Source organism: Patagioenas fasciata, chromosome 2, assembly GCF_037038585.1.
Source record: "Patagioenas fasciata isolate bPatFas1 chromosome 2, bPatFas1.hap1, whole genome shotgun sequence".
Taxonomy (NCBI): Eukaryota; Metazoa; Chordata; class Aves; order Columbiformes; family Columbidae; genus Patagioenas; species Patagioenas fasciata.
This window is the reverse complement of record NC_092521.1, coordinates 76,005,746-76,032,685: the sequence shown is the minus strand read 5'-3', so window position 1 is coordinate 76,032,685 and position 26,940 is coordinate 76,005,746. Positions and strand designations below refer to the sequence as shown.

Sequence of the window (26,940 nt, the reverse complement as noted above, 5' to 3'; positions counted from 1 at the left end):
GGACCTGCTGAAGTATTTTTTATTATTATATCACCACATTGTACCAACATTAAACAAAACAAAACAAAAACAAACTCACAACCAACACCGCCCTCAAAATGAAACAAAAAAAACCCCAAACCCACAAATCACTCACTTATTAATAATGCTATTTTTAATACAAATAGCTAACATTTACTCCTGGAGGAAAAAGTATTGACATTGGGCTCAATATTCAAACAGTTTGTCTATTTAACAACAAACTTCCTGAGAATCTCAAACCTCCAGGTACATCAGCATCCACAAATAAAACTCCCTACTTTAAAATACATCATGGAGCTTTATCATTCTGGCCCATCCAAGCCTGGAACACAGCACAAGACTGCTGCTATCTCACAGCTGTGCAGTTTATCATCACATGCATTCAAGTATCTCATTTTCTCAAGAGAAATCCATTAGCTTGAAACCTCCTATAGTTTAATTGAATACTACAAAAGAAAAACAAATAATAAGTGAGTAAAGAAACCAGTGGAACTGCGTGGGTACAAGCCACACTTCCAACACTGTATTGGAAAAAATGGACATAGTGATGAAATTCATGCATTCCAGAAAGGCTATTCCAGCATCATGTTGGTCCTTTCTTTCAGACAGCACTAAGTCTTTCTAAAGCCTCAAACTTTTACTAAGTTGGACATTAGGAAAAGGTTCTTCCCCCAAAGGGTGGTGGAGCACTGGAACAGGCTCCCCAGGGAGGTGTCACAGCCCCAAGCCTGACAGTGTTCAAGAAGAGACTGAACAATGCCCTCAGACACATGGTGTGAACTGTGGGGTTGTCCTGTGCAGGGACAGGAGTTGCACTCAATGATCCTTGTGGGTCCCTTCCAACTCAGGACATTCTATGAATGTGGCCTGAAAACCATCTTCAAGAAAAGATCTGCTGACTCAATGTTCTTTCTGAGACAGTCCATCTCCACTGTACTCACCCGCATACATAGAAGTAACCTCTCTCTTGCAGCAGGACTCTGGCAACTTCCTTAGCATAAAGCCTGACAACTTCTTGCACATACTTAGGCGAAGCTACTTCTGCGGTTGAAGAGTCTCTTGAGAAACAGACCTTAAGATGAGTTAATGTGCCATTTTCAAGAAAACATCTGAGCTCATCTCTGAAAGGCAATAAAAACTGTTATTAATGACTCCGGGATACACATTCTCTCATGAATACAAAATTGATGTTAAATAGTGAACTTGCTTGAACAAATAGTCTCGATCTTGATGCCGACAACCAAAAAACAGCCATGTCTCTCCAAATTCCCAGTCTGTGTGTTCTTCTCTGAGCTTTTGCCTAAACAGATCAAAAAAGGAAGTGAATAATCTAAAATGCCTATAACGTAACTCTCATTTAAAGTAGTGGTTTAATAAATCTCTGTATTGGCAGAAATGTGAAATGGCATAAGGTAAATTACAGCCAAACCCTTCTCTGATTTTCTTGAGTTCTCACTTTTGGCCCAGCTCAAAATCAATCAACTTCAAAGGGTTTTGGGGTTTTTTTGCCACAGTTTCACATTGGAATAGTAAAGACTGACACTTCCAAACATCTCATAAAACAATCCTGACTGCTGAAAAAGGAAATCACTACCCTTTATGCTTCATTGCAAGCCCTGTAAAAACACCCAGGAAAACTCTGCAGAAAGCATTATGAGCATGCTTTCCATTTAGCTGTAGAAACCTGCAAGACTTTATGAATAACAATCTATTTACTACTACATCATCAGAAGAGTTATTACATTTTCTTGAAATAAAGCTGAAGGTGTTACTTTATAGGAGTTTTAGCTGCAACTTTCTAGTTATATTTTGCAAGAGAGATTTTGTTTTCTTCGATCACACGCTTATGAAATGCTATGAAAATGCAAAATACTTCCAAGAGATAAAGGCATATTTGGTGGTTAAAATTAAGGAGTAAAGATTGTACATAATGATTTGGTTAAAGGATGGAGTCAGAAACATCATGTCAAACTTTCACTTGTCTCTCAAACAAAATGGTTTAAAAATAATAGCTAAAGGATGCAAGAAACTCCATTATCTTGCTGGAGGAAACGAGTCACATGGGAATGATACGTGTTGGTTATCTACAAAAACTTGCAACCATACCCATTCAAATATGTCACTCTTCCCATTCTTCATTTCCTATGAATAATCATGTTTTTATACATTCTAGGCAATGAGGTACTTGTCACTTTTTGAAGAAGCATCTCTTTGCCTTGCAAAATTATGCTGCTGGAATAGAAGGGGAAGAAAAAAAGAGATCTACCTTCCCTCAAATACAAACCCACAAACCCCAAGATTTCTGCCCGGCTGAGGTTTCAGGTGCCAAGGTCCTGATCTTAAAACAGGAAAATGTTGTAAACACACAGAAATAGGTGAATGCCAGAGAAAGCTTGACATTTAGCATGCCAAGGCTTTTAATATAGATGCCATTTCTGAAGGGAAATGGTTTTGAATATTAAAGTTCAGCTAATCAACACTGTTTCTAAAAAGTACCAAGCACTTACAGGGCTTCCACCAGCAACACACGGATAAAATATTTAGTTTCTTATTACTATTTCTGCAAGTCACCCAATTCCTTACAGATCCCCTATGGATACTACATACAGTCAGATGGAAGTGTAGATCTTACTCATTTGAAAAACAAATAAATAGACAAGCACTGCTTGTTTAAATTAATAAGATTTTCTAATCAACAGACTTCCACTAGAAAAAGAAAGAATAAAAGGAAAAAAATATTAACTATATTTGTACTCAAAACCTGAGGCTGTTATTTTCCTCAACAGAAAAAGGCTGCTTTCCAGGTAACAATTTGGTACATACCTGTGTTGTAGAAAACCAATAAATGGTGAAATTCCTGTTCCTGGACCAACCATCATGAACGGGACAGATGGGTCTGCAGGTAAGTGGAAAGTATTGTTTGGACGCACAAATATAGATATCTGAAATGAAATTAGATAGGATAAAACTGAAGAATATTCTTAAGCAGTGAAAATGTGATGAATGTTTTAGAACTTTCAGGATATTTACATAGTGTATGCGTCCAAATACTCTTCGAAATGCTGACCTTCAGAATTTATTTTTAAGGTCATACAGACATGTGGAATAAAACTTCACATGAGCTCCTGAAAAAAATCCACACCATACTCACAGGCCTATTGATCAATCTGGAGAAAAACTATGCAAAACCACACAAATGCGAGTTTCTGAGTATGAAAGCTGACCGCACCATAAATTTGGGGAATACTGATTCACAAAATGTATTGAACTGGTGTTGGTACACAAAAGGAAGTGAAGCTTATTGCTATTACTCAACATTTTTTTACATTGTGGACATCTAAAAATATTCCAGTAGAGGTGAGAATTTGTTTATAGCGAATTAAAGCCTACTGATACTGGGCTTGCATTCTTAATTTTCATGGAAGTTTTACATGATCTCCAAAAATGCATAGGGGTGAGAGGAGGCAGATAACTGCTCAAAGACCTTGGAAACTGCTCTATATCATTCCACTAATAAACTCTAATTCTGATCTTCAGATTTGTGTCTGAAAGGAAGTCTAAATATGATTTTCATAGGAGCTCCACAACTATTGTCTGAGGCATGGCTAACATAATGTATAGAAAACAAGAGATGACTATTTTTAATTTTTTAAAAAACTCTTCAAGTCTCAGCAGCAGCCATAGCAGAGCTTCATCCACTAAAGTCATAAGCAAACCTCCAACTGATTTTGCATGTTAATTATGAAAGGATTTGAATTTACTTTCAAGTTTAAGAAAGGAATGAAGCACTAGACTAAGCTATTTAAACTTTGCTCTGTAAACCTAAGTGGTTTAACACTACTTATTTTTTATAACTTAATTCATTATAGATACTATAATATTAAACAGGATTATTTTTCTGGTTTGATGATGATAAAAAAATGGTATAATTCTTGCTCCGAGGGAAATATTTGTATTTCTGTGATACTTACTACTTCAAACCACACTTGAGTTAGGAGGTTATTTCCTCTATTAACGATACCAAACTGGTCATTCCTTTAAAAAGTACTGCAAATGGTAAACACATTTATATTGTAAAGTGTTTCCAATTAATCTCAGGTAATTTTGCATAAGATCGCACTCATCTATTTTCTTATTCTACAAATTTCTGCAATCTATGTGTATGGCTGCATATTTATGTATGCTGAATTCTGGCTTACAGAGTGGATGCAAATAGTTCTGAACTTTATTCAGTCTCATTTTGTAATAATTTTTTTTCTTTTTACTCCACTTCCTTTTCATGTTAGATCTTTAATACATTGTAAATCAATGGTACTTTAAATAAAAAGCAGATGTGAATACTGGAATAATATATATGATGCACATATTACTCAGTTTGGGTTTTCAGTTAGTTTTAAAAAGTTAAGATAACTTGTATGGGTTTTCTTTCCAATTTGCCAGACCAACACCCTCAATTATCAGCAGTTTTCTTGTAACGAAATTCTATACTTGTTTCCATTTTCTTAATCAAATATAGATTAGACTGACAGTAGTTCTTTTGTCATGTTAATTATATAGTAGAATTTTTAATAATTACCTCACAGGTAATAACTTTGAGACAGATTAATTACATAAATGCTCTGCCACGAAAGAAACTGGAGCACAAGTCTGATGAGGAGTGGCTGAGGGAACTGGGGCTGCTTAGCCTGGAGAAAAGGAGGTTGAGGGGAGACCTCATCACTGTCTACAACTACCTGAAAGGAGGTTGTAGCATGGAGGCGGTTGGTCTCTTCTCTCAAGCAACAAGTGATAGGACAAGACGAAATGGCCTCGAGTTGTGCCAGGGGAGGTTTAGATTGGGTATTAGGAAACAAATTCTTCCCAGAAAGGATTGTCAGGCATTGGAACAGGCTGCCCAGGGAAGTGGTTGAGTCACCATCCCTGGACGTGTTTAGAAAGCATTTAGAAGAGATTCTTAGGGACATGGTTTAGTGTAAAGAGTTAGGTTATGGTTGGACTTGATGATCCTGAGGGTCTCTTCCAACCGAAATGATGCTATGTTTCTATTTGTGTAAAAAAAAGTACCTTCTCCTAATAGCACCCACTATGCCAAACCATCTTTGATGCACATCAGAAATATCACAGAAGGTTGTCCTCTGTGTCACATTCAACAATTTGGCCTTTGCAAACTGTGTGAGACCTAACAAGCATTAAGAGATTTATCATTTTTCCCCTATAATCTGCCACCCTGTCCCAGAAGTGACCCAATGCTGCTCTCCTACAGCACTAACACCCATAATCATATAATTGCAGTGGCATTTCAGTCCACGAAAACATCTTCCAAGATTCACTTAAGACTACAACAGGGTGGAAAATTACTCTGGCCTCTCAGCAATGCGAACTTTCGCTACTCATGTTTTACTTTATCTAGGTATACCTGACTTCAGCAACTTAGCAATGAAATTCCAAACATGTTACAAACTTACAAGTAGGGTAGAACTGCAAAATGAAGATGCATATGCCGAAACACCTGAATTGCATCAGAGCGGTGAACAAAGAAACCTGCAGTTGTTTCAAGCATATAAATTTAACAGTTAAGGGAGCTTAGATATAATAATACCTTTTCAGTTGAAGGGTTCTCTGCTTTTGCATCCGAAGTGTTTTTATTGGGGTGGAGTAGAGGTGCAACTAATTCAGCAAGCCAGCCTGTACACACTCCTTTCCGTGAGACTGGTCTAGCAGGACAGGTAGGAAACTCCACAATATTGAACAAAAAACACAGTCTTCCTGGCTGATACAAGTTTGAACTGTAAAGATAAAAGTATTTAAAAAAACCCAAAACTTTGAGAGATAGATGCACAAACTTAGAGCAGGTCCATTTCCAGCCCAAACCACTTCACTTGACTCAAGATTCTCAGTGTTCACTTAATTGTATGACACTCTCATATGATTAGAAAATGTCTTAAGGTTGGACTCAGTGGGCAGTGCCTAGAGAAAGGAATTTGAGTTCCTCTCTATCAGATTCACATGTGTGTGAGCCTGTTCTTGAGAATGCTATAGAAGTCATGCAAAACGATGTTGTTTGAAATATTCAAACAATGGGGTTTTTTTGCAACAGGGATACACCACTTTTTCCTCAGGTATAATCCTTCATTCCTCTCTTTTTTCTTAAGATCATTACACACACACACTCTTGAGAAAAGAGCATACCTAAATTAGCAAAAAGATATAATTTGAATATTTCATTACCTTGACACTGAATAGGATCTGGCTTGTAGTTTAGGAAGATGTTCTGAAAAATTAAAAGAAAAAAAATAAAAGCATCACTTATTGATTCACCCCAACCAAAATGAAAATATCATATGTGTGTACATTACAACAAATTACAAGCATATTACAATTTAACTATAATTTTACTCTATTAACATTCAGTGTTTGTGTCTCAGAAATAAGCTATTAAGACTACACTCTATCTTGCATGCTTTTTGGATTTTGTGGAACATCTGTTAGAGATAGCATAAAATGAGGCGTCAAAACTTAATTTATGGGGTTCTTTGTCAGTTATACACAACTGTATGGTGCACAGAAGAGATGTCAGTAGCTAGTGGACAAGGTGAAGCTTGAAATTAATTTTTCCCTACCTTTCATCTAAGATTGCTTTATGGAGCTCAAAAGTTCTCAGAATAGGAATTGCTTGATTGAAAGTTTCCTATACATAACATCCTAGAAGCAGATGTGCCAGTTCAATTTCAAACAACTGTGAATACATATGCAAATTTTGAAATCCCAACTTAAAAAGCAAAACAAAACAAACCCCACAATAGCACAGATAGGAGTTTACTGAGCATTTTGTTAATGAGAAATATAAATGTGTGTGTCGGAGGGTGATACATATCTACGTATGCATGTGCATATACATACATAGATACGGTGTCTTCCAGGGAATGATTTGCCCATGCATGCAGACTATGCATTTTTGCTGAGGAGATGGGCATATCAAAAGGACACAGACATATCGCTAAGTGAACAGTGTGGTGGGGAATGCTGACAAGTGAGCAACACCAGAAAAATGCCACAGCACATGCCAGAAAAGATACAGTGGAGCAACAGACCCTAATCCTGCAAACACTTTAGGCTTATTTTTTATGCACAGGAGCAATCCAGAGTCAATTGAAGCACAGGTGTGCACCTGAGTGTTTGCAGAATTAAGGTCAAAGATTACACACTGGAGAACAGAGCTCAGTTTCCCAACAATATTTTTAGTTTGATCACTATGACTACTACAATATGTCTAAGGCTGTTAACGCAAGTTATTCCCCTTTCTTGGGAAGCTGAACATTTAGTCTAATGTATTTTCAGAAACAAAACCTAATTTGTTCTAAATCAGTCACTTACCAATTAACAGGTTAAGTGAAGGCTTGCAGCTTGGAAAAGCATGAAGTAAATCCAGCAAGCAAACATCAGACTCTCTAATAAAGCGTGTATAATCAGAAGCTCCTTGTCTGCTGCAAAGCTCTTGAAGCCTCCGTTTTTCTCCCACATCACTGGTACATTCTACAAGAGCTCGCAGAAATGCCTGCAGGGAAGGAAATAAGAGTGGAAGATGAAAAAAACCTGTCAATTGGGGAAAATTGTCACAATACTGGGAAACATTTGGGTTACCTGGGGACAGGAAGCAGTCACCTAGCAGGTTAATGGATAATACAATTTATTTTCCCTTGCACACTTTTGCCTACAATGAAAAATTTACTTTTGTTGTTGTTGTGGTTTTTGTTTGTTTGTTTGTTTGCTTTGTTTTGTTGTGGTTTGGGGTTTTTTTGGCTGCTCCTCTAATGTCTGGGACAAGCCAGCAGGTCAGAAAATCCTACTTAGCCTGAGTCAGGGAGAGACAAACAGGCACAACCCATTCCCTGATAAATCTCAAATTTATGAAAGGCTTTCTTATTTATGTATGTATACTTTAGTTGAGTAAAAAGCCCCATAACACAAATTAAATCAAGACAAAACGCCATTTGCTAAGTTACAGAAGCTGGGAAAGGAATAATAAAATATCTTAGGAGGAGTATTACTGTAAATAAAGTAGGGTATTTAATGAGTCATGCAAATGTCGCTGTGGTGTTTTATTCCATACTTTATGCCTACATAATGGTACTGCAAGCTTTTCTTAAGGGAAAATTAAACTGAGCATTGTAAGACAAAGTAAAAATAAGATGTAAATAGATACAAGACTTTTTTCAAAAGCAAGGCAGAAACAGATACAGTGCATAAAAGTGATCCAACACAGCAAGTACAATCAGAGGACATATTCTACACAAAAGAATACTCAGAAAATAATTCGAGTGTGCTCAAACACTAAGCTTTCAGACAATAGTTTTGAGTAGGGAGTTACATAAAGCACATTCTACACTGAACAGGTAATAAAGCAGAGAGGTTATAAAACCTGGCTTGGCCGATATTCCCCAGCCAGTACTCTCTGTCTACTCTTATTGTTGAGATAAATTTTTGAAATTGTTAAATGTAGTTTTGAAAAGGTTGAAACAATTGGAAGATTCTCTTCTCTTCTGCTGTGAAATCCACTAAATTGAGTGAAAAGGTCCTTCCAAAAACTGATTTCTCTCAGAGATCCAACCAACACAACAGTTTAGCTTCATCTTTCACACAAAGTTATCATCTTTAAAATGTGTTTTGACAATAGCAGAAATACACATCCATTTCCAGTTGCAAGCTTCCAATTTTTTGCAGGCATAGAGTGCAAGGAAAATAACATTCACTACACCAGCAAAAATCTTCCTTTGAATTCTGTCGGATTACTGAAATGCTAAAGAAAAGCTTTAAAATAATTTAAAAGACACTATATGTTTGCAGAGAGCAACATGTGCATTTTCAGTGACAAAACGTGGGTCCCTCTAATTAGAAAGAACTATTTCACTAAAATGCCTACGACCAGGTTCAGTCAGCTTTCCAGTTATCTGGCACCAAATATCTAGCACTTTTCTATTTAGTTCCAGACTAGCTATGAAACAAGGTACTGCAGAACAGGAATACAGATTTCAGCATCTGAGTTTTCCAGATAACGTACTAGAAGTTAAATTTCTCACAACAAAGTACAAACAGCAGCATACAAACTAACAATTCTTATTGAAGAAATGCAGTAACTACACACGAAGCAAGGATAGATCTGTAAGAGCCCCTACAGCATAGAATCATTAAGGATTTCACTTTGAAAGAACAAACACATAAGTACCTTTTTAGGAATTGCTCTTATTTCCAGACACCAGGTTAGAATGAACTTCACGGTGCTTCTTGCAGGGATGTGTTGTGGAATAGCTGCTCCTAATTTAGTGGGAGAAAAAAAAAAAAACAAACCACACATGTGCATCTATTAATATCCTAAAATGGCGAGCTCCAGCTGATTAGTGGAAATCATTAATTAAGCAGCAAGACAGTTTTCCAATGAAGTATCAATGTTGGACATTAGCTCTCTTCTTTCAGTAAACCCACAACCACAAGAGTTACCATCAATTCCTTGGAAATGTGAATGCAGTTACGAGACAGCCAACTCAAAAGGAAAGCAGCTCTGGAACATTGCTGGGATTTGCAAAGCTGCATTACGGAGCTCAATTCTTTGGTTCAGATTGGAAACAGTAAGTGGTTAAGTTTTAGTAACATAGTAAGTCTCTGCTAACCAGCACAGCACCAAATAAATTAATTTGGGTTTGATACTAAACCATTTAACTTCATAACTGCAGTGGATGGAAGTCAGCGTACAAGCTATGATTGGAGATCAGTGGGTCAGCAGCAACTTGCTAAGTCCTGGCCAAGTATCCAAGGCAAATGTGAAAAATTACTTGCTCTGGTCATGCAAAAGGCTCAAGAGCAGAACAAAGAACTTTGATTCTCTGTGCTGCAATCAGCGCTATTATCTTCCTTTCCACTATCATTCATTAAGACTCACAGACAGTCATGCCATTTGGCAAAATGCTGTATAAATAATGCCCAATATCACGTTTTTCCCCAATTAGTGCTACATTAGGCAGCCACAGATGCAGTAGCCTAGTTTATTTACACATAGGATGAGAGCACAGATATTCCAAGCTTCACTCAGTTATTTTACCAACTTTGCCTTGGAAGTGCAGGTCTTTTTGGTACTCAAGAACAATTAAGAGGCTAAGTTATGTTCACTTGGCTATACAAGCTCTGTCCCACATGGAAAGTGCTCTGCACTGATGGCCTCAAAGTGCCCAGTTAGGGCAGCTTTACAGTCTTCCTGCAACATCAATATAGCAGAAGAAAGGGAACTACTGTAGGCAGGAAGGAGAGAATATCTCTGTGGCTATTCAAGGAGACCCTCACTTTGAACCTGCGGTTGACATTGCCTCAACTTAGAGAGAAAATCAAATTTTATGCAGCTAGGTAGCAAAGATCTGATTTGCATAGAAAACCTACTATCTCTCAGGAGAGACCAAAATTTCAAGCCCACCTTCCTATGAATATCTGATCCTTTTGGTCCTCTATAGCCTCCTCCTTCACAATACCCTTCCTTTTTAATTGCTCCCTTTGTAAATGCGCTTAATTCTGTAAAATCTGTAAATAGTAGCATACTTGAGAAATCCCTCCACACCACCCCCACCCAATCTCTTGTTGCTTCCTTGCACACAGTGGTTGGGCCTTGGACAGGGTCTTGACTCTGAGGGTGCTCAGGAGCAGCGCTGGTGCAAAGGAAAATTGTTATAAAGCTGGGACTCTCCTGGCACCCTTTTTTTTTCCCCAGTCCAGGGACTGGGTTGTAACTGATACTGGCTCTGCACCAAATATAACTTGTGACCTCTCCCAACAGAGGTTAGTTACTGGAGTGGGAGTCAAAGATGGGGATAAGCTGAGCCTGGACATTCCATATCATATGTTATGACATAGCCTGTCATATAAACCCTCCTCATGACCAAGCAAGTTACATGCCAAGCACAAGAAGAGTGGTTCATTTACATCTTATACTTAAGGGACAACATGTGTTGCCCTCAATGAGTCAGGGAATCCTGCCATGGGAACTAATTTACCCGGAGACTGGAACAACAAAATGTCCTACCCCATCCTGCAAAACTAAAGGCACAGCTCAGCAGCACCACTAAAACACTAATTGCAAGGCAAAAGAAGAGTAATTCTCACAGGTCCAGCTGGCAGTACATGGGCATGCCTTGAACCTGCAGCTACCCTTTCTGAGGAGTGGGACCATAAGACTCAGCAGAACAGATCCACACAGACCTATGAGCCCCTTAAAAGGTACCACATAGCAGCACTAAGTCATCTGCTTCAGCCTCTTAAGATGTAAAACAGATTAATGTGAAGTGTTGTGCACAGAGATTTTACTTTCAAGTGGGGGATTGTTAGGTTACATGATTAAAGACTCATTGTCGTAAACACAAAAGAGCACAGAGGAAGAATGAGGTGGATGAACGGCAATGCCAGGTACAAGTTCCCAGTCAGAAGCTAACGCATCTACAGTAAAACCAGCAGCAGCATTTTATGTGTCCTCTCTTTTTTTAACACATCTGTTACTTCCAACATGCCCCCATGAAATGCCCCAATACTAAAGATAAAAGTGTTCAAAAATATGCATACCAACTACTCCCAACACAGAAAGGTGTATTTGTTCATGACCAGCACATCACACCGTACCTTTCTTTTTAGCGCCCTGCTTAACCTTTACACAAACAAAGTAATCTCCTTTTTCAGAAAGTCCCAAGATTTGAAGAAGTTCTTCCACCTCGCTGACATTGTTGGGACATATTACACAGAAGGCATCTCCAGGTTGGTAGTCGAACATTGTATCCTGGTTTAAAATATGATATAATTTCCATTAAATTGTATCATAAACCAAGGCCAACAGCGATCTTCCTACTGTTGCAGTCACATTATGTCATATGTTCTTTTACTCTGTCCTAACACTTCCCTCTTTAGATCTAGAAACCAAATATTCATGTTTCCTTTTCAGGTTCAACCTCCCTAATTGGAAAAATCCTTCCTTATCTGATTTAAATATTTGGACACTCTTTAAGAAGAACTGCTGAACAGCATAAGCAAAAGGAAAATATATATGTATTGAGAGGATGTGTTACATAATCAGCCCAGGTCATTCACTACTGATGTACTTTGTTTTCTGGTTTGAGAAGAAGAGAGACCTAAGTCCTCATAATGAACGCTATTTTGTATAAAGATACATTATCACTAAAAGAAAATTTGCTGGTTAAAACATTTGATGTACTATAACTGAAATGACCCTATCTGTTTCCATTTTCTGGAGGAAAAGAAGATAGACAGCAAGGGAAAGCACAGTAAAAATCAAAAGGTATCTCACACCTTAAGCCCTAGATTCTAGTTAGTTGTCTACGGTTCTTGTGGCAGCTGCTAAAACTCTACTCAAGCATCTGCCTGTTATAGAAACATACAGAATTATACTTGTGTCATTATGTTTCCCTTATGCATCAGGTGAGGTGACCTGCATACCCAGGTTGTTGAGTATGTGAGGAAAAAAAGGCACAAAATGTTCAAATTTTTAGTGCGTGCTGATGACAGGATGCATGTATACATACAAATATATGCAAAAAGAACCCCAACATCTCAGAGACTCACTTGTTCAAAACTTAATAAACTCTATAACTGAGATTTAAAGATGTCCATGGAAATTGGTATAGATTAGGTTAATAGTGTCCAATACAAGTTAGTGCCAAAATCACAATATCCCAAAGGTATCATTCTATAGATACAGAAAACAGACCCAAAGCAATGTATCTTGCTTTCAAAGATTTCTTATAAAGTATTATGGAGCACTCTCTGCCTTTCATCTTCAAACTAGTATACAAAATACCATCTTCCCTGAATAAACTAAACCAGCTTTTACATCTAGAGTAACAGAGGTTGACAGTTTTAGTATGTTAACAAGTCAGAGTGAATGAATGCCAGAGGTAGAAACAGTGCTTGAGAGTCAACAATTCTTATCACATGATCATACTAGTCAAATTATTACTTGGGTAGATTACCTACCACAGGAATAGTCACAATTAACTATAGAGTTTCTGAATATTTCTTAAGTTGTACACTTACAAACTGAAAGATTATTCATTTTCAATATTCCCTGCCTGTCCTTCTCCACTGTAAATTCCCTTCAAAAAGGTATTACAGTCAATACAATATTGATGAAACAACAAAAAAATTATTTTGACAATATACTTCTATTTTGACTTTCATGGAGTCATATCTTTAAGTGAACAAATCGAGCTTCGCATTTACAAAATGGGTCAGACTAAGCTGACATCCTGTTGCATTGGAAATTATTTTTTCTTTTTAAACAATCAAATAAATAATTTTCCCCATACTTATATACATGACACACATGAATTTCACCCTTTATTTTAGCCCACTAAAGAAAAAGCCATCACTAACTTACAGCGATATCAAGTTCTAAGAGCAATGCAGTTTTTATTGCGTCTTCTCTAGTGAGCCGAACTGCTCTGGTAACTGAAACTTCAAAGGCTGTTCCCTCCGAAATCAGTGAGGACGGATGTGGGTTCTGAAAAAGAGGACACAAAAACTTACACTAAAAATGCAAATCAGTGAATGAAAGCTTACTATGACACACAGGAATTAGTGTTGGTACATTTTTTTTTTAAACAATCTCAGGAAACAATTCAAAACAATAAAGAAAAATATGAACCTTCCATATATGAACCTTCCACACGCATGGAGTATTTTGCTCTACGTTTTTAAAAATCACATCCAAGCAGTAACAGGCATATATTCAAGAATAAAAAGTCAGTAGACTTGCACATTCTAATAGGCCTAAACTACTACCAAATGCAGCTAGCTGTTCCCCTTTTCAAGAGCTGCCTTGAAAACAGCCATTTAGAGAATGGCATTTATGTTAAAACCCAAAAAACTCCCACCTAATTAAAGGATTACTAGGTATACGGAACAGACATAAGAAGTAAAAACAGAAGTTATTTAAAAACATCATTGGGGATTTACAGATTAAGGTTTTGAGATGCAAATGGTGCTATTATTACAGGCAATTTATCAGAGCAATTTTTAAAATGACAGTAAAATTTAGAACTAATCAGCAAACTCCGCACTACAAAACAGCATCATGTTATGCCGCAATGCTTCTACACAGGTGAAAATGTGCCCCAAGAATTGCTAGTGTGCACCAAGAATAATTCCAGACCACCTCTGTCAAAGGCTGTCACTTGAAGATCAGACCATAGCCCTCGCTTCTCCATTACTATTGTCAGCAAGCTGCACTTGAGATCAATGCAGACAAAAATGAAAACAGGTGTGAGATACCATAATGATACTCTGTCAAATAGAAAGGAATTATTCCACCAATAAGAGAATATTGGTTAATCTGAAGATTTCCTATTTAAACAAAAAAAGGAGACAGAAGAATCACTTGAGACCAACAGTCAGACCAGCAGTCAGATGTTTTATCATTCTCTCAAAATTTTGACATGATGATTAACAGCATGGACCATATCAAGTTATTGTGTATCAGCTGGACTGTGATAACTGTCTACACTCATATTCCCTGCAAGTCAAGTTCAAGGCATAGTGAGATCAAGATTTAAGTTACACTTGTCACAAGGCCTTAAGATGCAGACCATTACTGCTCTGCTACTAATAAGCAGCAGCTTGTTAATTCACTCCCAAGACTCAACAGCCCAGGACACAGATCATAAAAGTAACTAGAGAGACCGTGTACCCAGCCCTCTTTAAATGGCAGGGAGACTCTTTTTGGCAATATCTAAACCTTAAGTTGATGCATTTCAAAACAAGCCAACTTCATCTGTGCGTGGCAAAAAAATACCTACGGTTGTTGCAAGGTGAGATACTAGAAAAGGATATGCACTGTAAAGTCACGTTAGGTTTTACAAGTATGATACATGGGGCATCCTTATTGACAAGGACTATCAAATCATGCCAAAAATAGTGCCAAAGGCAAAAAAAAACAGACCTGCTCAAGACAATTATCCAGCTTTATACCTGAAATCTGGGTTATAATCTTCAATCTGCCACTGAATCCCAGATCAGTAGATTCAGCTTTTTCAATTTGCTGTTCAAAAGCAAAATTTACTTTTTTTCTATTTACAGAAAATGTAAAGCATAGATATTAGATTCTGACCAATTATTTCTGAGATCAGCCTGAATACATGCTATGACTTTAAAATAAGAAAATGGTATCTTTTCACCACTGTAGCACCACCTTCAACCTGAGTATTAGTTTTTAATCAAAGAGTACCCCTAAATCATAAATCTTTGTTTCAGTAATTTGTATTGTTTAACAGTCTCAGCAAAACCAACCACACTACAAGGTTTAAAAGAAAAGCAAAATTATCCAGTGTTAAAATCAATACACTCTTACATAATGATATTATTTAGATTAAGTGATTCTCTCAACATTACCAACAGAGAATGTGTGAGGGCCCTGAAGATACTAAAGGGCTTTCATGGTCCTGACCAGCCTCACCAGAGGACTCCAGCCCCACGTCTGCTCATGGGTGTGGAAGCTCCATCTCAGCTCGATCCTGGGACTTCAGTCCCTGCCCGAACTACATCACAGGAACACTGGCTGGCAGCTCCGCCACAACCAAGTCCACGTCTTGTCACAGATACTGCTGATCCAGGCCTGGATCTCCAGACTGACTTCCCAGTCTGGCCCTACACCTGCCTCTTTCCCATCAACTTGCCTGATGGTCTGAACTCTTGCCTGGTCCTGTCTGCCAGCTCACAGTTTGCATTGCTGGGGTATGGGGGAACGCAGCTGGTTGTGTTACACTCAGTTCCCAGCTCCCTGTCCCTCAGCAAGCAGCCAGCCCTCGCTAATCCCTCACACAGGGAACCAAAACATCTGCCCTTTGGCAACCAGAAAAGTTTGAGTCACATTTCCTGTTCATTTTGGCTCATGCTAATTCTTCTCTTTGCACAGCAGGCTGTGCAAACGTGGCTTTATAGGAAAAGCACACTGGCTTTTGATCTACAGTTCATCTTCCATTTCCAATAGTAAAATTATGCTCCTGTTTTTACAACAAGTTTCTCTGTTATTAAATATGCAGCGAGATTTTGAGCAATTTTACACCCTCTTAAGTCATCCTGCAAGCATTATACTAAAAATTTGAATAGAAATTGCACTATGCTCCTTTCTACAGGAACATGATTTCACTGTCCTAACATAAGCCACTGAGCATTTTAATTCTTCCACTCCTGGCACTGCAAATCCAAATTATTATTTAGCTAAATTATACTTTGACATAAGTGCCCATAACTCATATGGTGGTAACTACATTTTCGCAATATAAATGGACCTTTCACTTACAATTCAGAAACCTCCTGCGTTCAGGGATGTATCTCCATTATACAAACAGCCACTTGCTCTTTTGAGCCATATGGAGGCGTATCCAGTTATGCTTTAACAGAGCTGGCGGCTTTCATCATTCAAAGTGAAGTCCTTACCTCACCATGGGTGTCCTGGAACTCCACCTCTATATAGTCTGGAGGCAAGGCAGGAATATTAAGAGCGGACTGGGAGATAGGAGGGACAGAATGAACAAGTGAAGGTTCAGTGTCTCCAGTTGAAGACGCAAGATGGATGTCAACCAATTTCTGTGACAGAACATCAGAACTCCTCACTCCCTCATCTTCTAGCTTCAAGTTCCGTACTTCTGTGCTTAAGTTTAGTTCGTCCATATCGGGTGGGGCTGCAGAGAGAGAGCTAGAAACAGTGTCGTCATTGCTGCTCATGCCTTCTTTTTCCTTCTGCAATAGAAATGCTTCCCTGAGGGCAAGCCAAAGTCCATCAATCCAAGGATCAACCACTAATTCCAAACTGGTAAAGAAAAGAAGAAAAAAAAGGGATGAATTATCGTGTCTGTTAATTTACAAATAATGAAAAGATGATCAAAGCTAAAAATACTATTCATTTTCCATTTTTAGTATATATCTGCAGTTTCAGTCAGTCATTACCACTAGGCAAATTTATGGAGTCTGAAGTGTGTAACAGCCTCGCTCTTCTTCTAATTTGTCATTTTTATTTTCTTATGCTGAACTTTATGACAGGAAGTTGAAGGGATGGTAGCGAAATATGCAACAAATACTGCAAAATATTGTGCAACAGCAACATCAATAGCTTACACTAACATTCTATTTTTATTATTTTAGAACATAAGATATAAGTTTGATGGTTATGGCAATATCTGTGCTCAACTGACTTGTATCATCGTGTACAGAACCAATATAATCTGCAGTCCAAAATAAATAAGACAAGACTGCAGCCTACTGGCCAGACAGAGCAGCAGAACAGGAATGGACTTGTTTTCTTAGATAATGCCTCTACAGGAATAAAATAAAACCTTCTTGCATAATTCCACTACAGTGATTTTTTAATTAAAAAAAAGGATGTTTTATGGAACAGAGAAAAAAATGAAAAACATTATAGGGTTTGCTTAAAGCAGCTGTACTGCAAGACGTGAGCTTCGACAAAAGTCTGATGTGTATGCAGAAAGAGATTCCATTACCCAGTACCACACATACTGGGAACTGGATTTATTTTTATTTGCTTCAGTAAATGGACTCCATTTTTAAAACCCTCCACTTATTCCGAATTACTTAATTTAAAACTGCTGAATAACCTCAGTTTTTCCAGGCATTGCAGATATATGCTCACACTTTAAAAACTGAGTTTTATCTAATGGAAATTGAGACTGAAAAGGCACACTGTCTTGCTATGAGGTGCTGAGTATTCAGGTTCAACCGATTTCAAAGAGTTAAGAATTTTTAGCCAAATTCACATGCAATTATTGTACCTTGAAGAAATTAAATCCACATTCGTTCAGCTCTTACCCTACACAATCATCTGCTAATCCTGTGTCGTAGAAGTGCTGGGCACCAAGTTCTTGAAGTCTCCGGTCCACTGTCTTTCCACCATTACAAAAGAACGTGTACTCTGAATCTCCCAGACCTGGCAAATTCAAGGAGAGAGGAATCATGTCAATCAGCCAGCCACCCAGGCTACACAAAGATCTCCAAAGACAATACAGGATTTTCTTGCAGGCAAACAGAAGAATCTGATATAGCAAAGTATGTATTACAAGGATAGTTTTATGACCTTAAAGAAAATTGTGTTTGTTCCAAAGCAGAGTTGAAAAAGTGGTTCCTCCTTCACAAACATAAGACACAGAACCTCTTTGAAAACACTTTGCTTCCAATATTTCACATTTCAGAAGAATATTGCTTTAGTATCAGGCTTTTAAAAAATACAAAACCACTCTCAAAGGAAAAATGTAAGGAACTGAAATAATTAGAAAAAGAATAAAACTGATAAACTGTATGTGAATTACCAAATTAAATTATGTCACTTTCGGGTTAAAATTGTTAATATATATCAACAACATGAGAGAGGGAGTATTAAAAGTAATTAAAAAACATTGGAACCTTGGAAAAAAAAATCAAACACAGGCATGATTTTAAACAACATGAAGTAAGAAATGTAGAAAAAGATGCCTACGGGAACCTGCCCAAATATCTTCCTTCCCAAGAATCAGAGATTTCTTTGCAGATCTCATTTTCACTGCACTGGATTTTCTGCCCTTTGACAGTAGTGAAGACATTCTGTTAGAAGATGCTCTTTGTGATCCAATAAAAAAGTCAGTGTACTCAGAAGGTAAGTTGGTGGGGGACCTGAGATTTTAAAAGATCAACTAAACCACTGACCTACCCTAAAAGTGATCAACCACACAAACCTCATCCTTAACAGATTCTTATCTAACAATCCCAAAGAGTACTGGTTAAGTATTCCTCACAAATTCTGTAAGTAATCCACACTACTGTTTCATTATCCCAACTATCACGAATTTTCACAGCCTGACCCTATTTTGTGTGCCATTTCAAACCTTATCCTTATTTTCCCCACCTAACAAATGGACTATTCTCTTCTCCTTTATAACTGCGTTTTTTTTTCTCTTGAAGATTTCTGCTCCCTTTCAAGTATGGTAGAGTGAACACATAATTGGACAAGCTGAAATGAATACCGTGAATGTATTTAAAGACTGATAATTTTTTAGACTAGAATCAGAAACCATGTTGTAACTTAGACACTATAGCAATATTTGTTACAACAAAAATCAGTATTAATACAATGCTTACCTTCATATATGCATATACGCATCCAGTCAGCTATGAAAAACGCAATCATATCACAAACTGTAATGTATAACTAGGCAATAGCATAACATCTCAAAATGTTAGATGATTACAATGCTTATATTTCAGACTTCCACATCATATATCCATTAGGAATTTCCTTCTAGTGGGTACTTTCCTCACTGAAGTCTAGAAGTTTCCTCACTCCTATCTATAAACTTAGACTTGTCACGAGAAAATAACCTAAGTTCAAATAGACATTTCTGGAGTTTATTTATACACAACCTGAAAACTCAACAAACTGACCTTACTATCAGCTCAAGATATATCATGTGCCTTTTGCCAAATCTGTATTTTGCATATCAAATTGAAGCACGAACTTACATTCCTTCTATTGACAAGTATGACATTCAAAATTTAAAAAGTTACTGCAAATTTAAAGGGATGGGATGATCTTATGACCTTATTTTTTAAGAACATTGAATACTTCTATGCCCTCTGTATAAAAAAATTCCCAATTAGTTGGAAAGTAAAAACCAACTAGTCCATAGAGACTTGACACAAATTTAAAACTTTGACAATTATAGATGGCTTATTTCATATTTTGTTTACGCAAAGAAAATCCAACTAGAAAAAAAAAAAATCGGTAACTTACATTCATATCGCTTCTGCGACACTTTTCCTTTACTACTTAGAGAGGGTATTACACAAAAAAAAGCTCCTCATGTTACAGAAATAAATGTTTTATAATCACTTAAAAAAACCCCAAACAACTTACAAGTAAATATATAAAAATTATTCACTGACAGAAAAATGCTGCAATAACATAGGAAATACTAGATCACCTAGCAATCCATACTGTAGATGTGCGAAATGATCAGGCGGCAAGGTTGTGTCTTGAATTCTCTTTACAAACTTGCGGGCAGTGTCTGGTGGGTCTCCAGTACCAGTAGTAGAAATAACAATAACAACAGGATCCTTTTCTGTTTCCAGGTTGTACTACAAGTAATAGAACAAGTAAGTTAGAAGGTGCAACTGGATACCTATTTGTGGCCTTAGATATTATCTTCCATTCTTCTGTTTCCTAGAAAAAAATGTGTAATCTCATCTTACCTGTATTAAACCACACAAAGTGTTTCAAGTAATTACAGTAATTACAAGGCATTTGGGGATGCAACTCATAATCTTGGTTGGAGTTTTCAAGACCAGACTGGGTAGAGCTCCAAGGAATCCACTCTGACCTCAGCTGACCCTGCTGTGAGATGACCTCACGAAGGCCCTTTCAACCTGAACTACCCCATGACCCCATACACACACGCCAAAGGGCAGCATTTTGAGCAAGCTAGTACACATGTGATGAATATTTCACAACTGTATTCAGATGGCTTAAATACACAACTCCTCAAGCATTTGCTTTGTGAAGCAGAAGTAGTATATTTTTGTATACCATCACAACCACACAGCCATAATCCTGATAATTTCACACAGATAACTCGAGTGTGGTTGTACAAACTGTGGGGATCATTTCTAAATCCATTAAGGTTCATTTGGTTCTGTCTAGTAACTTCCATGTTACATCTGTCTTTGCCACAAAAAAACTCCTCTGTGCTTTGAGGGAACTAATCTCTGAACACAGAAAATCAGTCACCATGCTTTACAGTTTGATTCATTTTGGCCCCTTCCCTCTGCCCTCAATTAATTTATCTCCTCTTTGCTAGTTCTGATCCTTCACATTTCCCACATTTTTATGGGGGCTGCTCCCATTATACCAGGCTGACAAGAACAGCCTGTATTTGGCACTGTGCATCATTGCCATAAATTCAGGTGTCAGGCAACCACTTAGTACCTCTCAAGTAAAAAGTATTCCATTTGTTTGATCATTCCAGCTTCCCAGCGGCAGCAGCCCTGTGACAGCCTGCTGTCTGTCAGGTCCCCCTCACAACACGCTCTTTCACAGCACCCCGAAGGGCTGTGAGTTTGGAATCACAAGGTGTATTAGGCCAGCTATGACTCTAGCAGCAATTTGCAAACTTCTAAGGACAGCCTCCTCCATCCAGAAGAACTTCTTCCATTAGTGTAAAATCTGAGTTTATCAGGCTGCACTCAGTGGATTTTGCCTCCTGATGTACAGTCTTCTGCTGCCAAGAAGAGTCTGGCTCAAGTAGGTGGCTATTAGGTCACTCCTTAGTCTCCTCTTTGCCATAGTAAGCAACCCAAGTGTCTTTTACTGCTCCCTGTAGGTTTCAGTTTAAACTCTCTCTCAGCATTCCAAGTTTAGTAAAATAGTAGGGTTATGAGAAAATATAAATAAAGTTGGGATGAGATACTATGTTTCACTTCAAGCAGTTTCAGGGCTGCAATTTAAAACTTCATAGTTTAAGGAGTTATTAATATCCTGTAAACACTTAATAAATCACTCAAATAGTAACCCCTTAAATCTGCAAAGGTGGGAAACACAAAGAAAGGGTATCAAGAGGTTTTGCTGTTGTCATTTCTTCCAAAGCCTTCCTGAAGAATTTAAAAACACCTACATTGAACAATTTAAATTGCCATCTGGAACAGTGTGCTGCCTCTGACAGTGGCCAACAGCAGGTGTCTAGAGAAGCACAAGAGAAGAGGGTCAGCACACAAGGATACTTTGTACTTTGCCTGACCTTAGTGAAGTTTGGTCCAGGAGCACTCCAAACAGTGGTTTTGTCTTTTACAAGTTCAGGTGAACTCCAAGTATCCGCAAATTCCTGAGACTTCCAAAACTGAACTATAAAGTTCCTGTTAAAGTAACCCAGATTTTCAAAGCTTCCACAGCTGATTTTAAGTACAAATGCAAGAGATTCCACAGTGCGTTGTCACGTATGAGTATTGCTTTTACAAACAAAAGCAAATTCTCATGTATAAAATGCAAAATTCTACCAGTATCACATAAAAAGTTACACTAATTTACATTCCATTAATTTTCTTTTTAAAAAAGCTTAGAAAGTAAAAGGTCTTAGAAAAGAGGTATGATTAATTCACTAAATTCCTGTTTCCTCCACTGCATATTCTCCTCTGCAAACTTAAAGACTGTGTGGAAGTAAGTGGACAGATTCCTTAAGAAGAAAAGTCAAGGCGACTTGGCCTCTGCAAGGACAGAGGTCCTGTACTGACTTGTGTCTAATTATCAGGAAGTCTGATGTATCACTAGACCAACAAGAACCTTAGACAATTGCATAGGTTTTTACTCTAACTTCTTCCTCCTCTACGAAGGCTGTCAGATCTTTGTCCCATTCTTTCTCTTCAGCTGAGGACAGCAATGGCACACAAGAGCAGCGAGCAGCCTGCTCAAGCTCTGAATGACTGCTGAAGGAAGAGGATGGGATCAGACACCCAGATGACGTCTTATCCAGAAAAATACATATTGTGGCAAACATGCTTATTCAGATAATCCATCCAAGGCTGACTACACGCACCATTACACGAGATGATCTCCATTTAGCCTCCTATTTTACTGCTCCTACCTCACTTCCGCTTCATTTCAGTCTTTCATCAAACATTAAAAGCAATTATAGAAACCAAACAAATATTTATGACCTTTCCTCACCTACAAGAGTGTCAGTGAAAGACAGTACTTGGACACAGACAGTGTTTCCAAGACTTGATCAGTATTTCACCATTAATTTTAGCATGGCACTGGCATCGCATTATGACTGTTGACTCTGCAGCCACCTATTCCATCCACAGACCCCCACTGCAATCCCTTTAAGTGATGACAAGGTCTGAGAAATACCCAACCACCGCATAAAGACAGGACTAACGACTAGCAAACATGGACAAAACAGAAACCTCTTGCTTCCTTGCCTAAGACATACACACGCTTCTCTGAAGTACGCATATTGTGGAATGAACTCTCACATCTAACATGCCCAAAAGACTTCACAAGAGGCCCCATCAATTCAACACATCTTCCTGCCTCATCATTAACTTGCAGCTCAGTTGTCTTGCCAAATTTGACAAAATAGATTTATTCAAGTGGCAGGCAAACGTCAGGGCTAGTAATAGCCTGCCTACCACCTTCTTGAAACTAATCTCCAAACTTGTCAAATGTCGAAGAAATGAAATGGAAGAATATAAGGAGAATCTTCAGGTTCCCTGCTGGCTGCATAAAAGTCTCTTTGTTACATTTTGCTAGGGCTACATACTCCATGAATGTGCATTCAAAAGGAGATGTCCAGCTACCCAACATGTAGTGTATCCCCAAGAAAGCAACTTGCTGAAATGGAACTTAATTATTTTTATAAACTTCTCACATTTTTAAGTGCATGGAAAAAAATCTTTTAGGTGTTATTTTCTGCTTATTTCATATGAAATACCAGGCTATCAGGTTTTGTTTATTTGTTTTTTTAAATGTTTTTGTTTGAGGGCATACAGCTGAAAGTACTTCCTGAAGGAAATTACAGTCTGTATTGATTTTAGTTACAGACAGACACTAAACGGCTTTCAGATTCTTACCCTTGGATAAAGGCAAATAATAAAAAGCCACCTCCTTGCTCCAGCCAAGCTTTTTATTTCTTCCTAGAATAAATCCTGAACCTACCCAGTGTGAACTGGAGTGAGTGCATATGCTAAGTAACTCAAGAAGATCCCACAAAAGCTCAGGGTCATGTTGAAGCCCACATTTAATAGAACACAGGAACTCAATGCAAAACAAAAACAACAGAAAAAAAGTGTCGTTTCTAGCAACAGGAGAGCTGACCAGTAAGTACAGAATGCTCTCACTACTGCATGCATGCATAGTTCTCAAGAATCCACTGAAGTATTGTTAGAAGGGATCAAAGATACATCAATTTACTGTTCTAATAAAAAAATCACAAGACAGAGGTACCTTTGGCAGAAGGCTATTAAGCGTCTCTGAGTATTGGTCCAAATTACTGATTCATAAGAAACAAAAATTTAAAACTAGATAGCATATTTTAGGTGAGTGCATGTGCTTAGCCTCATGATTATTAACAGCCACCACTCAAGCACATGAATTAAAATTCAGCTCTTAAATACCTGTTTTCCAAAGCAGCATGGAGTATCTCACCTTGTCCATTTCACTTATACAGTGCATCTCAGCTTCGAATCCATGGGCGCCTGCTTGCTGCCATATTTCCTCAGCTATGGCTTTTGCTTGCCCCTTTTGTGTTGCATAGAGGAGCAAAAACCTCCTTTTTAAATCACAGCACATTTCCCAAAACAGAGCACTTTTTGTTTGTTTGTTTGTTTTTTAATAAAGACACTGCAGAGGGAAAAAAAAAAAAAAAAAAAAAGAAGTGAATTTATTCCATGCAGAACAGTGCTTTGCTTATTATTAGATTAAAATTATTAGATGAAAAAGATATACTTTAAAGGATAGTAGTATTAGTGTTTAACTTGGAAATGAGGCATCTACATTGAAGAGAAGTCATTTCTCACAATCAAACTTTGCAGACCACGTTGTGAAGGACTCGTGGTACTGACCATATGTGCCGTTCAGCCTTGATGTTGTAGTAATATCGCAACATGCCCAAAATCAAGAATCTAGTTTGTGCACAACAGAATAGAGAAATTAGCTTCATGAAAACAAATACTATTTTTATTGCATAAATTATATTTTCCACTTTAAGTCAGTGGCTGCTTTAGTCAATTTTCTGAGATGTATTTGAAAACAAAATGAAACACAGACCTGGCAAAGTGAAACTATGACTGACCAAAAAAAATCTGTTTCTTCTTTTCTGAAATCGGTGTTTTCTGCCTGAATGCCTTTATGCTTTACTGTCCACCATGTCTCTACTTTAGAACACAAATGTTGTTTCTCATTTCGTATTTCAAAAAGCAGCTGCCTACACAAGTGCAACTACAGAACTGACTGTTCGGGTTCCTTTCTCCTAAAAATCAGAAAGCATATTAGAGAAATCATCTGTAGTGTGAAATGCCACTCCCTCACAAAGTCTTGCAAGCAGTATCCCTACCCATTCACCTGTCCCATGAATGTTCGAATGCGAGAAGTCTTCATTCATGACTCTGACACAGACAGAACATAACACATACAAGGACAACTTCAAGAAGCATTGAATAAAAGAGACAAGCAGAACGTCTCTCGCATGTAGATTACAAATTAATCTTCTGTTAATATTTTGTCACTGTTGGGGAGCTGCAGTAGAAGTCAAATACCTAGAATTACAATTTAATAGATTTCAGTTCCAAATTTGAGATGTTTTTCACATGCCTGGGCCCAGTTTGCTGTACTTCACCTTTTGTTCCCACACAGATTCAACTATAGAAAGCATTCAGTGTACCTACCCACACACAGATTTATGGAAAACTGTGACTAACTAATTTGAGACATCTGTTTTTCCTGTTCCCTTCAAGGGAAAACAAACATAATTTAACCGCAGAAGATGAATGCTGCACTCTATTGATACCGCATGATATTTTTCCCCATAGTATTGTGGAAGGTTTCTCCTATTACAATTCTTTTAAAAGTATACTTGTAAATCAAAACGGGTAAAAGTAATTGACAGCTTCTTAAGAGTACAGTGCCTGTACCACACATGAATTCCATGAAAAATGTAATTACTAAAAAATTTTAAGGCTTTGATTTATTTTGTTCTACTACATTTCCATTCTACTTTTCACTTTAAATTTATGACATTATATTACCTAAAAATATTCATAATTACCTTAAGTTATTTTAAATAAATTCATTTAAATAACTGGCTTCATGTGCATGTTCACAGAAGAAAACGCACACGCCAACACAACCCACAAAATTATTTTTCACTCTCCTTTTGCAAAAGAAATATAAAGACATTTGATGACACACAAATTATGCCAATTCGCATGAAATACAGTTTAAATGCAGTTCAAATACCCTCAGATCCCTGTAGTAATACAGATTCATCCTAGTCGCATGCTTTGTTTTCACCCTAATTGTTCTCTGTCAGCAGATGGCAATGTCTGACTATAAATGGAGGAAAAACAATAAAGATGATGTGTCATATCATTACTACATCCTTTCTCATACCTCAGAAAGGAAGAAAGGTGATCAGTTTTCCACTGGACCACACCATAGCACAGAAGCCTTCTGCACACACAGAGCTGAGGGGTAAGCTGCCAACATCAAACTAGGGAATTACCAACATACTTCAAACAAAAACTCCTTTGATCCTGATTTGATCTAAACTGCACAAGTTGAGAAGTTTCTCCATATGACAGCATTTTTTCTCTGTCATCAACCAGAAGAGCTTCATGCACAAACTGATCAACGGGTGCCTGCTTTAGTTTTTAAGAAAGGAAGATTAGCCATGCCTACCTGCAGATGAATACAATCATAAACCAGGAACACACCTGCACTCAGATGTACATACTGCCCACACTGCTCTTGCTTTGCTGCACTATACACTCTTCAAAGACAATATACCGCTTCCACTTTTGTGATATGCGTTCAACTGAAATAAAAAGGGGGAAAAATGATCAAGCCTTTTAAAGAATCCCAGGGTTTAACATGAAACAAAGGATGAAATTCCAAATTATAGATCATATGATCAAATACTCAGAAAAGTCAGAAAACTAACAGTCCACAAAAGACAAACAAGAAGCCCGTTGGCTCCTGACGTCAACGCGTTGTAAGAGCAAACAAGCCACCTATGAAGGTCTGGCACAGTTTCACTGAACCAGGTGTGCTAGCCCTGGCAATTATGTAGCTCACGGGTGTCCAACTCACTTTCACCGGGGGCCACATCAGCCTCGCGGTTGCCTTCA

General features: G+C 37.8%; 1 protein-coding gene across 4 annotated transcripts in view; it reads right to left on the bottom strand.

Moving 5' to 3' along the window:
- MTRR (5-methyltetrahydrofolate-homocysteine methyltransferase reductase) overlaps window positions 1–26,940 on the bottom strand; it is a 29,467-nt gene that overhangs the window by 1,700 nt on the left and 827 nt on the right. Inside the window, exons 2-16 of one of the 4 annotated variants that reach the window (XM_071804447.1) lie at window positions 26,527–26,627; window positions 24,863–25,064; window positions 24,242–24,436; window positions 20,028–20,181; window positions 17,884–18,001; window positions 16,498–16,870; window positions 13,442–13,564; window positions 11,674–11,827; window positions 9,245–9,333; window positions 7,396–7,576; window positions 6,250–6,292; window positions 5,621–5,807; window positions 2,845–2,963; window positions 1,229–1,321; window positions 963–1,142 (exon numbers count right to left, since the gene is read on the bottom strand). In XM_071804447.1, coding sequence (XP_071660548.1) covers window positions 963–1,142; window positions 1,229–1,321; window positions 2,845–2,963; window positions 5,621–5,807; window positions 6,250–6,292; window positions 7,396–7,576; window positions 9,245–9,333; window positions 11,674–11,827; window positions 13,442–13,564; window positions 16,498–16,870; window positions 17,884–18,001; window positions 20,028–20,181; window positions 24,242–24,385 — 1,958 coding nt within the window. In that variant the 5' untranslated portion in view covers window positions 24,386–24,436; window positions 24,863–25,064; window positions 26,527–26,627. Of the gene's footprint in view, window positions 1–962; window positions 1,143–1,228; window positions 1,322–2,844; window positions 2,964–5,620; window positions 5,808–6,249; window positions 6,293–7,395; window positions 7,577–9,244; window positions 9,334–11,673; window positions 11,828–13,441; window positions 13,565–16,497; window positions 16,871–17,883; window positions 18,002–20,027; window positions 20,182–24,241; window positions 24,437–24,862; window positions 25,065–26,491; window positions 26,628–26,940 lie in introns of all 4 variants that reach the window. The other 3 variants (XM_071804446.1, XM_065830421.2, XM_071804448.1) reach the window with 3 other exon arrangements.